Source organism: Zootoca vivipara, chromosome 6 (genome assembly GCF_965207765.1).
Source record: "Zootoca vivipara chromosome 6, rZooViv2.hap1.1, whole genome shotgun sequence".
Lineage (NCBI taxonomy): Eukaryota > Metazoa > Chordata > Lepidosauria > Squamata > Lacertidae > Zootoca > Zootoca vivipara.
In genome coordinates, this window is record NC_142589.1 from 74153621 (window position 1) to 74171704 (window position 18084).

The following is an 18084-nucleotide window of genomic DNA, read 5'->3' on the forward strand; positions in this document are numbered from 1 at the left end:
CGAATTAAGTTCGTAACCAGAGGTACTGCTGTACTCTTAATCTTTGCACAGAAACCTCCATTCCGGGACCTATCCCGGCTCTTTTGAAAATGCAGCATTTTTTTACCATGTACACGTACATAGGCATACTGCAAACATCTATTAAAAGTGGTACAAAGTATAATATGTGATTATACCTATACCCTTACGTGATTTGGCAAATCTCCCCTGGAAAGGCTAATGTTTGATGTAACCGGCTCAGAGAAATTATGGAGCAGATGCTTAGATTGGAGTTATTGGAACTATGTAAGATGGCGGCTGCCAACAATGAAAAGACTGATGCGGCAGAAATACTGGTGTGTGGAAAGATACTGCAAATTTATGGAAGGGACTCAGATTGATATAAAATACTCAGAGAAACATATTATTGGCTTCAACTCGTTTGTGGAAACAACTCAGAGGCTGTGAAAGAATGGAGGAGAACAACAGAATGAAATAGAGCGACATTGGTGAATCAGAAAATGCAGTGATTCCAAACCTTGACGCGTGGGGAGTTCCGAGAAGAAAAAATATATAATTTGGCAGAATATTTGGATATGTATATGTATAATTTGGAGTATTTAATGTGATTTGATTGAATTGTTAATTCGGAAAATTTAATTAAAATTTAAAAAAAAAAGTGGTACAAAGTAGAGCTCTCTCCTTTTCCCATCCAGCTGAACCTCATCCACAGCCCTGAGGCCAGGCCAGAATTCCCCTTCGTTCACTCAGTCCATCGGGGCTGTTCAGAGATGCAGTCCTCAAGCGATCACACATCCTCTAGAGCTTCTTCTCTGGCTCCTCTGTTGCTGTATCTGAGACTCCAAGCTCTGGACCTGAGACTGAAGCTTTGAGAATTCCTGCTGGTACCCTTCTTGCTGAAGACGCCTCTGCTCCTGTTAGAGGAAGGGGGTGGAGAGATGCATAATAAAGTCAGCATCCGTTAATTGTAACACATTTTGTGTGTGAGTGTGTGTGTGTGTGAGTGTGTGTGTGTGTGAGAGAGAGAGAGAAGGAAGCATAGATGATCACAAAACAGATGGAACTGGGCTACAACAGAACCCAGAGCTGCCAGCTCCCAGCAGATCCCAGGATCCATGGAAGTTTTCAAGGAACAAACAAAAATGTGCCACATTTCCTTCTGGACCATCTTCCAGAGAGCGCATGTCATTGATGGGAGGGGGAAGAAGCAAAAGTGGTTGGAGCAATTCATGTAAATTTTGTAGCCTTGTATAGTTGGTGTCAGGGACTGGCGGGACAGGAGAAGGTGTCAGAAGCTGAAGGGGCACAGGATTTAGTGAGCAGGAAGAACCTGACAGGGAGCAGTTCAGACTCTGAGGATGAAGCAGAGGAGCTTCAGGTCAAGTTCAGGTCAACCTGAAGCAGAGGAGCTTCAGGTTGTTAAGCAGGTCAAGGGACTGCTTAACAACCCAGGAAGTCTCCCTCAAACTCGCCTCTCCACTTGCCTCTGAACCAGTGGTCTCCGAGATGGGCTAAGCAGAGGCCAGAGACATGCCAATGCATTTTGAGACTGCTTGGGAAACACCTGGGAGGAGGAGGAGCCTTAGAGAGGGTGGAAGACAGGGACCTTCAGTCCTGGCAATCCTTCCATGGGGCAAGACCTACTGGGGAGTGTTGCTGAGACAACAAGGCCAAGTTGCATGCTTGTTTCCTTGAAGAAAGAATCAACTTCACCGACAATGGAGACCTGCGCCTGACCATAGGCTAGCTTCTACACATGCTCCACTCTCTAGCCTCCCTCCAAGGAAGCAAGAGGAAGGGTGGTTCCAGAGGGGTTCAACAATCATCCCTTTCACAGGGAACTTTTGAGTATTATAGCTCTGGGGTGGGGAATAGGGGGCCTCCAAAAGAACTCTCAGCATCCTTAACCAAACGACAGCTCCGCAGCTGTTCAAAGTGGTATCACAGAGGCTTTCGATGTATGGTGTGAATGTGGCCTGTACAATAATATACCCATTCCTAGTGCACTAACCATTGTGCCAATAACATGTTGCAGAATACAATGAAACACCAGTTCTGGAAGGCCCCTTAAGCTCCACTTATTGGTGTGCCCTTGCTGATCTTGAGACCTACACATAAGGAACTGCATGTATTGAAACATCTTTTTTAAGAAAAGCAAACAATATGGGAGCAGAGAAGGGCTGTTACCTGGAGCTTCTGGTTCAACAACCTCTCATTTGCAGCCAGGAGGGCCCTCCTGTCTTCATCCATCTTGGCCAACAACTGGCGCTTGTGCTCCTCATAGCTCCGATCCTTTTCCCGCATCATCTGCTCGGCCTGTTCTTGCATCCGTCTTTGGACCTCAGCTTCCCGCCTGGCGGCCTCAGCCCGGGCTTTCTCCACTATAGCGGGGGAGGAACACTATCAGAAGAAATGTCTCCTCCCACCGGTGGTGTTTTTTGAGTTGTAGAATAGAGCAGGCCTTTCAGATATTGTTGGGTCTTCAGCATGTCTCAGCCAACGTGAGACCTTTAGTGAGGGATGGGAGATGCAGTCCAGCTACCTCCAGGTGGTCACAGCCATCCCATTCCCTGCCCTGCAATGAGCCTCCTGGATCAGGCCTGGTGTGTTGAACTGAAAGGCAAGCTGGTCTGGAAACTTAGCATACTGATGGTCAAGATAACCCCTGCCTAATCGATAGCAGCTGCAGCACTGAGCTCATGTGCGCTTTACATGCTTTGATGTATCCACAGGCCCCAGGCATAGCTAGAGGGGGAGGTAATGGTTAATACCAGCCACCTGTGTTCCATGTGATGTAAAGGTAAACGGTAAAGGACCCCTGGATGGTTAAGTCCAGTCAAAGGCGACTATGGTGTTGTGGCGCTCATCTCACTTTCAGGCCGAGGGAGTTTGTCTCCAGACAGCTTTCCGGGTCATGTGGCCAGCATGACTAAACCGCTTCTGGCGCAACGGGACACCGTGACAGAAACCAGAATGCACGGAAACGCTGCTTACCTTCCTGCCACAGTGGTGCCTATTTATCTACTTGCACTGATGTGCTTTCAAACTGCTAGGTTGGCAGGAGTTGGGACAGAGCAACGGGAGCTCACTCCGTCACTGGGATTCGAACTGCCAACCTTCCAATCAGCAAGCCCAAGAGGCTCAGTGGTTTAGACCACTGAGCCCATGAGCCCATGAAGATTGTGTGTATCTTTACTTGGGTGTGGACAAGCCATCTCCTTGCTGCAGTCCATCCCATGGAATGATGTGAGCAGGGGAAAGGAGAGAGCTGTCAGATGTTTGCTATAGGTTTGAACCCTTCTTTAATAAATTGTTACACCTGATCCTTCTGATGGTTTGGGCATCTTTCTTTGGAATTCCTGCATGCCCGAGCCTGGGAGCCCTCCTCCAACTCTGCAGGGTGCTTCAGCCAGGTCAGTGGCCCACCTAGTCCAGCAAACTCTTTTAGGTCAGTGGCCCACCTAGTCCAGCAAACTCTTTTCACGAGGGCCAGCCAGATGCTTATACAAAGCCCACAAGCAGGGTTTGACTGCAACAGCACTTTCCCGACCTGTGATCCCCAACAGCTGGTATTCAGAAACATATTGCCTCTGCCAGCGGAGGTTCCCAGCTATGCCTCTAACCGCTCTGTTCTCCACCTGAGAGCAGGTTCTGCAGAACTGCCTACGGTGCAGGAGTCCTGCTGTCTTTTGCACCTCAAGGGGGTGGAGCCTTGCAGTTTGCACTTTTGCCAGGTGCAGAACCTGCTCCCAGATGGAGAACAGCACAGTAGGAGGAGTAGCTGCGAATTCAGGGCAGTTGCATTCAGGGCTGGTGTAGTCCAAAAATGCAGCACTGGCATCACCTGAGGTGGAACGACTCAAGAGGCGACAGACTATTGGGGAGATGCTTGATACAGCAACACAGGTTGTTTCACACAACTTCTTAGGACAAGAATGTCTGGGATAATGAGCACCTACCACCATGCCTACACAGAGTCTTAGTGGGTTGTGTCCAATGCTGGTCCTACTCAGAGTAGACCAAATGAACTTAACAGACATGACTAACTTAGGTTCATTAACTTCACTGGGTGCACTCTGTAGGACCAGCATTAGATACAATCCATTGTTTACTGTGTTATCATATTTTCGCAGCTACAATGGCCTGTTGGGGCCAGTATGTCTTCAAGGCAAGCAAAGCCTACTGGACAGGAGCTCACCTTCAAGCTCCTTCTGTTTGTCCGTCAGGGTCTGGTCAGCCTGCAGAATGGACTGGGCTGCTGTCTCCTTGGATTCCAGGAAATCTTGCAGGGCCTGGGAAGCCTAAAGAGGAGAGTGTGAGGTGGCTCATTTGAAACTTGGAGAAGAATCACAAAAGACAGCTCTGGGCATTTCCAGATGGGTATCTATTGTGAACTGGTAATCCTCATGCATACACAATTTCCGCAGTGACCTCACAAGTCACATGATCCACACCACACATTTAAACCACACAGCTTTCCCCAAGGAATCCTGGGAACTGTATTACTGCAATCCCTATGATTCCTTGGATGAAGCTGGGCGCTTTAAATATATGGGGCAGGTCACGTGACTGGTGTTACTGCCATCAAAAAGCAAGTCCATACCCCCCTACCCCCTTAATCTGGATTTACCATAAGCAAAACTTAACTAAAATCCTATTGCCAGTGACTTGTTTGCAATATCCAAATGACCCACTTGTAATATTAAGTTCCCATCTGGAAGCACCCACTGAAAATAGGAATCGCCATGCAAGAGCAGGGTCTGACTTTAACCCAAGAAGCCAAGGTTGCTGACCAACATACCATTACTCCCTTCTCAGGCGCCAGGTGATATTTCTCCACTACTTTCTTCTGGTCCTCGAGGAACCTTTGATAGCCACCAGGCACTGCATATCCCCCATTGCTAATCCTCTCCTCCATTTCTTGGAATAGCTCCAGAAGCACAGCCAGGCATCGGTCTGATGATGCCTGCTCGTTGCGAGTGCACAACTCTTGAAGTTTTTCTTGCAGTTGCCTCTGGAGGAGAGAGGTGGGCAGAGTCAGATAAAGCAGATGTTCCCTAATAAAGAAAGGCCTGTTATCCTCTGTTCCAGGAGTTCTCCAACCCTGAGCCTCTTTGCTGGTCCAGCTGACCAAGGCAGTTCATAGGTTATCCACTCCTTCCAACAACCCAGAACTTCATCGTCTGCCATCTAAGCTAGTTCATCCTAAACTTGGGCAAAAATCTCCAACCAATCTTTCTGAATTGGGCTCAGATATTAATTGGAGTAATTTCAGATGATATTCCGGGCAACCCTGCTGTTCCTTCGAAACTCAATGAGATTTTCCCATTTAAGATTGGGAAAACGAACAACTGACAAATCGGATTAGGATACTATTTCTCCTTTTGTTAAAAATGGGGGAAATATCAAAAAAGTATTTTATTTTATTTTTAAAAAGATCAATGGGGGGACAAGCTTCCCTAAAATACTGCTTCTCCACCACTGCCAATCTTCCCCTGTAACTTGAAGTCACAGAAGAGTTTTCAGTGTTGTCCAAGATACCCCCTCCGTTTACTCAGGGCAAGGATGTGGTCCAAAAGGCCTGAGCAGCATCCTATGCTTAGAACCAGGACAGCCAATATGCTTCCTTCCAGATGTTGCTGGACTCCAAACCTACCATCATCCTTAGCCAGCATGGGAGATGGTCAGGAATGGTGGGAACTAAGAGTCCAAAATATCTGAAGGCTACCACATTGGCTGTCCTTGCCTTAGAACGTGCTCCAGGATTTGCTGGGATGCACAGGAGTTCTGCAGCAGATGGAAAGGGCTCTTTGAACTTAGGAAACCAACCAATAGGGCCAACATCCTATTCTCACGAGAGACATAGAATCCTGTACCCCTAGTTCTCTCTGGTGCGCTTGGTCTTCGTCCTTGAAGGCACGGGCCAGGAACACTCGAATGGCCTCCTCTTCGCAAACAGCGTGCACTTTCAGAACCTCTGCGACGTCCTCAGTGGGAGGCATCAACATGAGGTCCACCATTGCCTCATAGCGGTTCAGAGCATCCTTCATGGCAGCCTGGTTCTCGATCTGAGCCAAGGCAACCACAGCATTCTCGATGCAAGGCATGCATCCGTTGCGGATGGAGTCCACATAAGTCTCCACTAGGCTCCAAAAGGGAGAGGAAGAGGAGGGCAGGCTAACTCAGTTGTCTATTTTATTTCATTAACTTTCTGTCTTTCTTCATCCAGGGAACTGTTTTATTTCATAAAATCCAGAGGTGTTTTTTTTTAACAGAACATCAGACTCTTCTCCAAAGAACTAATGTCTAAATTTTGCACTAAATAAAAAGGTTTTTAAAAATCCTCTATATACTTGAGAGTAATTCCCTCAAATCTAATGGGACTTGCTTCTGAGTAGACCTGTATTTGGACTGGGAATTTTGTTTGGCTTCATGGGCCAGGTTCTTATGAGGACTGACCTCTGGTATCAAATGTGAGAAGTGGTCAGGACAACCCACTCGACCATCACCTGGCGTCACAATAACATCAGTCGATTTGGTGCTCTGAAGTTCAGACTTCAAAGTGTACCGTGTTTCTCATATTATAAGACATGTCTTATATTTATTTTTTCCTCAAAAAAACACACTATGGCTTATTTTCAAGGGATGTCTTATTTTTTTCTTCCTTCTCCTGCTGCGGCCGGCATTGCTGCTGCACCTATCACTATGTCTTATTTTCGGGGTATGGCTTATATTCCTTGAATGCTTAAAAATCCTGCTATGGCTTATTTTATGCGTACGTCTTAAAATATGAGAAACAGGGTATTGTGGGAAGAAAGGCACTGCTAAAACGAGGGGACAGGGGGACTTTGTTTTAATGGAAGCTGTCATCCTGCCAAACCGAGCAGGATTTAACTCCCCACTCATCCCCTGATCAATGGGGGTAAAATCCTCCTTGCTCTGGCTACATGTGTGAGTTCCCCAGAGAAAAACGGAGCAGGATTAGCCCTAATCCTGCTTCACTGGCTGCGTGGGCCAGCTGTTGTTGTTGTTGTTGTTGTTGTTGTTGTGTGGAGAACTAGTATGAGCAGCCAACATAGAATTGCCCCCCCCCAACAGCTGATGTCACACATGCATTGGACCGATATTAGCTGATATAGACAGGTGGTTATGGTTTTTGGAAAAAATGGAACCTGATGGGCCTTCGATGCCCAACCCCTGCCCCATCTGGAGTATTCCAGGAGCCTTTTCAGTATATTCCCCCCCCCCCGGCTTCCACTCACATGTCCCAGTCACCAAGTGCCCTCCCTGGATCACTTTGGCCTGGGCGTTCTCATAAATGTAGCTGCAGAAGCAGTGTGTTTGCTTCACGAACTCTGCGCTCAGTCTCGATTCCGGGAGGTCCTCCAAGACGGCCAAGTCTTTCCGCGAGGCTGGGCATTCAAAGGCAAAGCACTTGCGGTTGGGGAAATACTGCCGCAGGAATTTCTTAGGAAGATCTTGCTTTTCGGGGGCATCTAATATAGAATCAAATACACATAATACTATTAGTATAAAGTGTTTCAACAGCTTGGGACCATTTGCCTGCAAGGCTGCCTTACCCCATATATTTGCTCACTTGACTGCTTCGATCTGCATAACTGGCACAGCTGCCATGTAATGCCAAGTCCGCATTTGCAAGAAATCACTCTTAGTTTGGCAGAACCCATACTTTGAAACTCCTTGCTTACTGACATCAGATAATTGCCTTCCCTACACTCTCTTCGGCACCTGCTAAAAAACATTTTTTCCTTGGACTAGCCTACCCAGACCTGCAGAACGTTGACATTTAAAAAAAAGATCTGGTTTTTATCTTATCGTGGATTTTAAATACTTAAAAAAAACATATGAGGAAACTGTTTTAGAATCATAGAATTGGAAGGCATCTAGTTCAACCGCCTGCAATACAGCTTTAAATTGTTTACCTTAATTGTACTGGTAATGTCACTGTTTCATTCTTTTTGTAAACCACTTTCAGGTTTTGTTTTTACAAGCAAGCTGTATATACTAGGCCTCCGCTTCAAAAGCAGCAAGGCCCAATCTTTTCCAGCAAGGAATCCCACCAGCTCCCCACAGCACCTTTCTTCATCTTCAAGGCGTGCTCCAGATACTCGTCCTCTGAAATAGGGCACCCATCCAGCTCCAGCTGCAGTGTGAAATCCCGCACAGTCCAGACGAAGGTTGGGAAGAAGAAGGCGAAGTCATCAGGCATCCCATAATATCTGTTACTGCTCTGCCCGGCCGATGTTTTCACCTTGATATGCTCAGTTAATTCAGACACGTAGCTGGGGACTGAGTTAAGGAAATGAGTCATGTTTGCCCACCCCCACCCCAGAATAGAATAATAGTTTCCCAACAGTCCCTCCTTACAATGTTTTAGGTCTGTGATATCTATACAGTCATACCTCGGTTTGCGACTGCAATTCGTTCCAGGGAGCCGACCGCTCCCCAAGTTCCTCGTAAACTGAGGGGCTCTTCTGCACATGTGCGTGCTGCACAGATCGCTTCTGCACATCTGCGTGCCGCGGAACCCAGATGTAAACACTTCTGGGTCTGCAGCGGTCGCTAACCGATTGGTTGCAAACGGATGCGGTTGCAAACCAAGGTATGACTGTACTGGTATCCTCTGCCTACCTTTTTGTGACCCTCACCAGAAGTCAGGTTCTGTTTCCCTTGCCCTTCAGAGACACAATGGACTGGGGCACCAGACAGGGCCTTCTCAGTAGCAGCACCAAGGCTGTGTAACGTCCTTCCTTGAGAATCTCAGCTGACTCTCTCTCTTTCGGTTTTTATTCAGGGATGGGGATTCAGGCCAGTGGTCAGAGATGTGGGAGTTGTAGTCCAGCCACATCTAGAGGACCACAGGCTGGCCAAGCCTGTGTCAAGGGAGAAGTCTAATTCCCCCACACACACCAAACTACATTTCCCAGGGTTCTCTGGTGCAAGTCATTTTACTTCTCATTTAGTTGTGCAGTGAAATGTGCCTTTCTTTTAAACTTGGATTTGCCCTCATAGAAATTGAAATCACCCTGACTTGGAATGGCTTTGCATTTTCACTTACCACACTAAGCTTCCCAATTCCCTACGTGTTTTGTTTTAAAAAATGCTAAATTAAAAAATAAAAATGCTAAAGTGGGTATGCAAGGAATCCTCACACCATCAAAACATGCAGCAAAATAGGACCCCAGTCTTTTTTCCTTTTGATGGATCTTTCCTATATCTCATTTTTCCATTTCTCCCATATTTTAAGAATGGTTATTAACTTACTGCTACACCTTACATAAAGTTGCTTGGCAAACTGGAGAGGAAGGAAGGAAGGAAGGAAGGAAGGAAGGAAGGAAGGAAGGAAGGAAGGAAGGAAGGAAGGAAGGAAGGAGAAGGAGAAGGAGAAGGAGAAGAAGAAGAAGAAGAAGAAGAAGAAGAAGAAGAAGAAGAAGAGGAGGAGGAGGAGGAGGAAGAGGAGGAGGAGGAGGAGGAGTTTGGATTTCATATCCCGCTTTATCACTACCCTAAGGAGTCTCAGAGCAGCTAACATTCTTCTTTCCCTTCCTCCCCCACAACAAACACTCACATGAGGTGAGTGGGGCTGAGAGACTTCAGAGAAGTGTGACTAGCCCAAGGTCACCCAGCAGCTGCATGTGGAGGAGCGGAGACCCGAAACCAGTTCCCCAGATTATGAGTCTACTGCTCTTAAGCACTACACCACACTGGCTGTACAAACAGAACTGGTATAATTTAAGAGTCTCTTAATCCCTCTAACAGACATTCCCAATTCCATAAAGCTCAACAAATTCTTATTCTACAAATGCCCCTCTACAAGGTACTGCTTCATTCTGAGAAGTCTGCTCTCTTCCCCTCCAGCTCCTTCATTTGAAGCCCTTTCAGACTTCACTTAAAAATATTCCTGCCCCTCATTTAAGGACCCTGGAGCCCTCACTGTCACACCTGCCAAGGGCCTGGTGAGACATCACAGCATTAGGATTCCCACACAGTTCACTAACACGTGTTTCTGCCAGGGAGCACTCTTACAAAAAGATACTGCAGTTTCTCCAGAGCATACTGGTCGATGGTGTGCATACTGTTGTAGACAAAGGTGCTGCTAAGCAGAATGGAGAGGGCAAATATCCATGCATCGTTCTCAGGGTTGCTCTGCAAAGGAGGATGGGGAGCATAAAACTCTGGGGCAATAAGAATTGGACTGAGGTCTCCACTAGGGGTGTAAGATGGCATCATAAATGATACATGTCATACGCAGCACTGTTTCCATTCCACTGCGGTTCATCTTTTGCCAAACACTGTTACAGTGGTACCTCGACTTACGAATGACTTGACAACCGAATTTTTCGACTTACGAATGGGGGTAATGGCCACGCGCTTATGAATGTCTCGACATCCGGGGGGAAAACCGCGGCGGTTTTAGATAAGGATTTTTCAATTTACAAATTTTTTGATAGGGTTGCTTCGACTTATGAATTTTTCTGTTTTCAATGCATTCCTATGGGAAATCGCGTTTCCAATGGCGTTCTTCGACATACGAATTTTTCGACTTACGAAGGTACCTTCGGAACGGATTAAATTCATAAGTCAAGGCACCACTGTATTTGTCTGGCTGTCTGCTGCAGCAAAATTCCGCAACTTACACAATTTATGTGCTTGATTATGGAAATTGCGTCAAGTAAGTTGCATTGTCACTATGTTATCGCACCCCATTCATTTCAATATGGGTCATATCCACTGATTTCCACTCCTGGCATGGGACAAGAATAATAATAATAATTTATTATTTATACCCCGCCCATCTGGCCGGGTTCCCCCAGCCACTCTGGGCGGCTTCCAACAAAACAGAAATTCTAAAATACAGAAATCCATCAAACATTAAAATACAGAAATCCATCAAACATTAAAAGCTTCCCTAAACAGGGCTGCCTTGAGATGCCTTCTAAAGGTCTGGTAATTGTTGTTCTCTTTGACCTCTAGTGGGAGGGCATTCCACAGGGTGGGTGCCACTACCGAGAAGGCCCTCTGCCTGGTTCCCTGTAACTTGGCTTCTCGTAGTGAGGGAACCGCCAGAAGGCCCTCGGAGCTGGACCTCAGTGTCCGGGCAGAACGATGGGGGTGGAGACGCTCCTTCAGGTAGAATGCGAACATTGGCAATTTTTTTGTCTGAAATCTCAGATCTGTTGGAAATCTCTCCGCCTTTGGGGGGGGCCGGGGGGCCTTCCTTCCCCCACTGCATCCTAGCGTGCCTCCTGCTGCCTAGGGAGTGGCCCTGATCTCTGAAGTTCTCTTGCAGATAAAGGCTCCATGGTGATCTATCCTGGCTGCCCCCACCCCCAGCTCACCTTCTCGACATCACCCAGCCCTTCCGTGTCCAATAGCACCAGGGTGTGGTCAGGCTTCAGGGGATGCGAGCAACACCACATCCAGATACCTCTGGTGGCTGCTTGCACTGTGGGTCCCAGAGAGAAACCTGTAGTGGGCAGCGTAGAAATGGGAAGGGCGGAAGTGGTAAGAAATGCAGCTCGGCAATTTCTCAACTGCTGCCAATGAAAACATACAATGTCAACACTTCTGACCTGCTGGTAAATCAAGGTGTCTTAGGCATTGTGCGTATCAAGTCTCAGGTTTCTGGGTGGCGTGAAATTGCCTTAACTGTTTCGGGTACACTTTTAAGGCCTTTTTAGAGCAGTCTTCCATGCCTATAGACGAGGATGTGGAGGTCAGAGCAATACGATGCCTCTTGGTCCCAGAGCCCACAGTGCACAAACCCAATCAGGGATGTCCACACATGCACTGAGGGTATAGGTGACATCACAAGCCCAGATAGCACGGGAATCCTAGTAGTACAGAAAACAGGAGTATCTGCTCACACATAGATGTCCGTCTTCAAAGCAAAGCATATTGCCAAGCACAATTCAAAAGTGTTGGTGCTGACCTTTAAAGCCCTAAACGGCCTCGGCCCAGTATACCTGAAGGAGCATCTCCACCCCCATCATTCTGCCTAGACACTGAGGTCCAGCTCCGAGGGCCTTCTGGTGGTTCCCTCCCTGCGAGAAGTGAAGCTACAGGGAACCAGGCAGAGGGCCTTCTCGGTGGTGGCACAAGACTCAATTATGGTAACATGCTCCAGAATCCCTTAATGACCACGCAATTCCTTATATCCCTGCCTGATCATTGAGATCTTTGCTGGACTTACTGTGAGTGGTTCCCCCAATGGCTCAGACACACTGCTCCTATCCGCTGGGAACTGTGTGTTCAGTATCATTGGCTCAGTTATATGGAACTTCCTTCAGGCTGAGGGCAGACAATCCCCCCTCCCTGTTGAACTTCTGGCACTCGGTGACAATGCCTCTTATTCCAGCAGAATGATCTGGGGTTATTTTAAACTGATTTGATTGTATCTTTTTGTAACATCCCTTCTACACCGCTTACAAACTACCATGCTAAGTGGCATACAAATGGCTGAAATAAAATAAATAATCGGTCAAGAGTGTGAGCTCCTCCTGCACTGAGAATAAAAGAAAGATGAGAGTCACTGGGAGAGGCTTCACACTGAATAACACAAGGAAAGCCTGGCCCATTTAGTCCAGCATTCTAGTCTCACATTGGTCAACCAGATACCTGTTAGAAACCTGCAAGCAGGACCACTGGTGGAGCTTCATGCTCTGGCGCACGTTCTGGGGGCGTGGTGCACGTTCTGGGGGCGGGGCACCCAGTGCAGGCAGGGCACCCTCGGGATCGCGCTGCCTGGAACAGAGCGCCCCCATCGCCCCTTCCTTCCTAAGCCCCTGAGCAGGACCCAAGCACAAGAGCAACTCTCCTGCTAGTCTGCAAGGAGGACCTGAGTGCCAGCTCACAGAGCAAATATACAGGCCAGTCCTACTGTTAGGTAGAGAACGTCACCTTGGGCAGCAGATTTTGGGTGTCATGAACAGGCAGTGGTTCCTGCTACTCAGCTTGATTTTGTTGTATTCTTACTTCCAGAGAAGGGGAGATGTGCTTTGAGGAGTATCTGCTTCAAATACCAAAATCACTTGACTAGACTTGAGCATTACATAATTTAACTTGGGGGTGGGGTGGGGAACCATTTGCTTTACCGACTCAGGCAGCAAAATGCCGCAGGCCAGCCCCACAAAAGTATGTCTTACGTTCCTACCTCCTTTGTCCTTTCCTGCCAGCTTGTTCATGAGGTAGGACTTGCCAGTGCGGTACAGTCCCACGATGGCCACCACCACCACGGGCTGCTGGATGCTCTGCAAGATCTTCAGGGCTTCCTGGTTGACCTGCAGCTGTTCATTGGGGTTGTTCTCGATCAGGCACATTGGCTCTTCCATGATGCTTGGGTGAGCTCTGGTCAAAACCAGGCCAGGAAGGAGACTGGGGACACTGAGGAATCTGTATGCTGCAAAGGATATACTAAGTTTAACACTCACAAGATGCTATGTTTTGTGCATTGCGTATGAAACTTAGTGGTCTGCATTTGCAGGATGTTTGTTTTGCAGAGAATTGTACAAGTGCGATGAAAATAAGTGTTTTTGCAGCTAAAGCTGCAACAAGGGGATGGAAAATTATTTTCAGTGTTTATTTTAATTGGCGACTCATCCCTGGGAGTCTGGATCTCTCTCAGAAACTGCCAGCTTATTGAGAAGCAACTTGCTTATCTGAATCTCTCTCTGGGACAAGAGAGAGAATACGTAGTTCTTTAACTGTATTAACAAGTAAGAACCTAAAAAAAAGGACTGCATTACTAGTTGTTTAAGAGCAATGTGTTGATTTATATTTGAAACTTTTTTGTAACAAGTTTAGAGACTGTCTGCAGTAGAACTTTGGAACGCTTTCTTGTTGTGGAGACCTTGTTGATTCCTACTCTGCACAAGGTCCTGATCAGGGATTTCCGCTCCCAAACTCTAGCACGGGGGACTGAATGTCAAGAACAGGAAGGAGAATACTTCAAGATGCTGCTGCCAAAGATGGCTGGAGTGATGGTCCAGGACTCCAGGTAGCTGTTTAGAGGTTGGGGCATTTTCAAGGTTAATACATTCCACTTCCACACTGGACATTCGCTGTGAAACAGCCATATTTTACTCACTGTTCAAGGGGCATCTGTACTTCATAGAGCAACACATCTCCCTCTCTTGTTTTCCCTGATCAGCTACCTTTTATTCTTTCAGGGCTCAGAAAACCTGCCTTCCTTCATTTGGTGGAATAGCTGTGCCATTTCCCCAAGTGCAAATGGTATACCACACTGCTTTGGGGCCAATTAAGGGCTCTACTGTACCTAAAATAAGCTTAACAGCTTCAATCCTAAAAAAAAGGTTAACAACTTTGGTTGGCCCTCAGTGTCCTTCACTTCATGAAATCTGGCCCCCTTTGAAAAAAGTTTGGACACCACTCCTACACCATACATGAAAGCACTTTTGAACAGTCACGACTTCCCAAACAGCTGTAGCCTGTTAGAGAGAGGGGGCTGGCTTCTGTTAGAAGACTCCTTTCCTCCTCAGAGAACTACAGCTCCCAGCAGAGGACCTGCAGAACAGAACTAAAAATAAACGTTGGCTGCCTCCCAAAACATTTCGCTACAATAACAAACAGCTCTGTGCCTGGCTTTGTTTGGGAGGGACTGGCTGGATCATAGCTTGCTTGGTTTTCCAAATACTTTGACCACCCCCTCTCCGGATACAAATGCATTATAGAAGAGATGGTGGTTTATCGTTATTGGTTGTTGCAGTGTGTTGTTTTATTTGTTTAAAAAGTTTTTTTTTAAAGAATAGAAAAAAGACTCCCTCCCCAGCCCCCTTCACTCCTCCGCGCAAACTCACCCCTTCCTCCGTCCCGGCCGCTACACAATCCTTTCTTGGAAGTTTAGGGAGGAGAGAAAGTGGGGGAACCCGGCACGCAATCCTGGTCGTGGGACGATGATCCGGCGCGCGCCGCAGGCGCGTCCTGGTGCGGAAAGCAGCGCAAGGGAGCCGTAGGATTTTCCCCAGGAAGACGAGGAAACAACCCAACGAAAGAGCTGCCGCCTAAAGACCCTGTCTCTCAAGCTTCGCCGACACGCAGCTGTCCTTTCGGTTTCGCTTGCTGCTGGGAGGGGCGTTTTTTTACGGGACGCGATCTCGCCTCGCCCTCTCAGGGGGAAATTCCCATCTCTGGAGCCTGCCTGGTCCTCCTCTTGCCACTGCCACGGTCGTGGGAAAGGCCAGATCAGCTTTCCCGAGTCATTATCCTAGACGGCTTTTTTTTTGGCCTCTGTATCTCTCTCGTCCACCCTCAGCTTTTCCCCCATGGGAAAAGGCGCTGGATCTCACAGGGCTGTGAGGATGAAACGGGCGAGGAAGACCCGGGTCTGCCGCCGCCTCTTGCTCCTCGGAGGAAAGCGGTGATGGGAATAAGTGACGTGGAAATCTGAGCGCGCCACACATCCGAGTGGAACCTGCAGGGCTTCCAGACGTTCTCTAGGAACTGTAGGAGGGGCGGGGCAACAGGCTCCACCTGCTGCCTACACGTGTGCGCAGTGAAACGTCTGCACCCACTGCTACCGGGAAATTGGAAGGGGGGGTGAGAGACCTCCCCACCACCACCGTGAGTCTTGCCTGTCCACACTACGAGGCAAAGCCAAAGAGTCTCCGCTGCACATTACCAAACCATTCAATCGCACACATACTACGCAGAGGTATTTCGCTGCCTTTTCACCCTTCAAAACAAATCTTCTAGTGTCAAGAGAAAATAACAGCAACATATCTGCAAAGGCATTGCATCTGCAAGGGAAGCTCAGCTCAGGAGCTGACGACTCCTCTCTGAAACCCAGGTCTCCAACAAAGGAAAACAGGGAAAGTGTCAATACCAAATGTAGCAATTCACTGTTAAACGTATCTATGTACTGGCTCAATGGGGAAACTTTATAAAGTCATCAGAAATCACTCATTTTATCAATCTTCTCAGTTCTAAGTTTCACAAGCATACAGTAACATTGGTAGTACAATAGCTTTGTAAACAAGCATTTTGGTTTCCCTGCGAATGTCCCAATCCTCATTACAGGTAGGGAGCCGCGTTGGTCTGCTGTAGTCGAAACAAAATAAAAAAATTCCTTTCAGTAGCACCCTAGAGCCCAACTAAGTTTGTCATTGGTATGAGCTTTCATGTGCATGCACACTTCTTCAGATACACTGAAACAGAAGTCACCAGACCCTTATATAGTCCTCAAACACTGCACTTCAATCGGGAGAAAGCTGCACTCGCAGAGTTCAGGCGATACTGGATTTCGGCATCAGTGTTGGCCCTTGTGGAAAGATAACTTCCCAGGTAGGAGAAGTGATCAACATTTTCCAACATTACACCAATGAGTTGGATTTGTGGCGCTACAGATGGGTTGTTTTGTGCTTGTTGGTGCAGCACTTTGGTTTTTTGGATGTTGAACAATAGGCCAAGCTTTTCATAAGCTTCTGCGAAGATATTTAGGATGGTTTGGAGGTCATCCTCTGAGTGTGCCCACCCAATGTTGTCATCAGCATACTGAAGCTCTGTGACAGAAGTTACAGTAACCTTACTCTTTGCTTTCAGCCTACTCAGATAAAAGAGCTTTCCATTTCTTTGATATATGATTTCTACTCCAGAGGGGAGTTTCACTTCAACAAAGTGTAGGATCATGGCAATGACAATAATGAAAATACGGTACCTTTATTTGTATTGTGATGGGGTAAGTGTGAAAGAACTATATTTGATTGACAGGGGCATGCCTGAGATCACACCTTTTCTGTGACATATCTATGATATCTTGATGATGCATCCCGAGTTGTATTATGGGAAACTTTGGGAAACTTTAAAATACAGATGTAACCATCGACCAGGGCTTCTGGCTGCTTCATCTTCGTGGTAGCGGGAAGTCTTGTTGCAACACTAAAGATCAGGCCAAGTGGCTGCTGTTTTGCTTCTATCTCCAGGCTGAAGTCTCTTGCTTGTGACCCCGACCTGAACCTATGGGAGTCAAGGTTAGGCGATTGTGGAGTGCTCCAAGGACTCCCTGTTACACCACCATCTCTTAAACCTGTTCAAGGGAGCTTCGCAGTGGAGCATGCATTTGCAGCTCAGCTTCCCCGCATTTAAACCCAAAACTGCCACACCACGCAGAGTTGCATTCCAATTGTATCAAGAAGATGATATCCATGAGCTATATGAGCCCCACTTTCTCCCCTAATTGCTGGAGTGGGTGGTCCATTCAGGGCTCCAACTTTATTATCTATTGTGGTACCTCGGGTTACAAACGCTTCAGGTTACAAACGCTTCAGGTTACAAACTCTGCTAACCCAGAAATAGTACCTCGGGTTAAGAACTTTGCTTCAGGATGAGAACAGCGTCGGCACGGCGGCAGTGGGGGCCCCCATTAGCTAAAGTGGTGCTTCAGGTTAAGAACAGTTTCAGGTTAAGAACAGACCTCCAGAATGAATTACCGTAAGTTCTTATCCAGAGGTACCACTGTAGTAGCAGCATTGACTTCACGTGGCTGGGTTTGGGGGCCTTGTATTTAACCATGTCTCTAAAAGTACCCAGCCCCAAAGTCTCCCTCACTAACTCTCATTTCATCTTTTGTTGGTCCTAAACTATTTCACAGGGATCTCATTAGCTTTATTGGGGGGGCAGTAGCAGGAGGGAGGAAAACACCCTTAGACTTCTCCACTGAAAACTGGTACAGTCATAATATGGTACAGTCATAATACCTGGCATCTGGCTTTGATGGAGAAGCTTTATCATAATTTGAGGCCAACCAAAGGGCAAGTGAGCTAAAACAGAGGCACTTGCAGACGTGTGGTTTCCATTTCTGACTCTTATTAATTCCACCTCCAAAACATTTAAAGCCCTCTGTTCCATACATTGGCTTTGGGGGGGGGGGGGGTTGGCTCTGTGAATTAACATGAATGGCTGCTGTTTTTATTGCTCCGTATTATCTATACTGGCTTTATACCCTCTCTCCCCATATCTTACTCCACAGGAAAAACGATGTGATATCTCTTTTTGTTCAACTGTAGTTTATTTATTTCTTCCTTTTTTCAACTGTACAACTTCACTGGA

General features: G+C 47.2%; 1 protein-coding gene across 1 annotated transcript; it reads right to left on the reverse strand.

The window, feature by feature from the left end:
• Positions 1-651: 651 nt before the first annotated feature.
• On the reverse strand, positions 652-15059 carry LOC118087430 (guanylate-binding protein 7-like). Its single transcript, XM_088672598.1, has 11 exons — positions 14838-15059; positions 13175-13420; positions 11361-11488; positions 10058-10167; positions 8098-8303; positions 7253-7496; positions 5877-6147; positions 4802-5014; positions 4199-4301; positions 2188-2381; positions 652-914 (listed from the first exon to the last, which is right to left on the reverse strand). The coding sequence occupies exons 2-11, from the start codon at positions 13350-13352 to the stop codon at positions 780-782; spliced, it is 1782 nt and encodes a 593-aa protein (XP_088528724.1). The 5' UTR covers positions 13353-13420; positions 14838-15059; the 3' UTR covers positions 652-779.
• Between the last annotated feature and the right edge of the window lie 3025 nt (positions 15060-18084).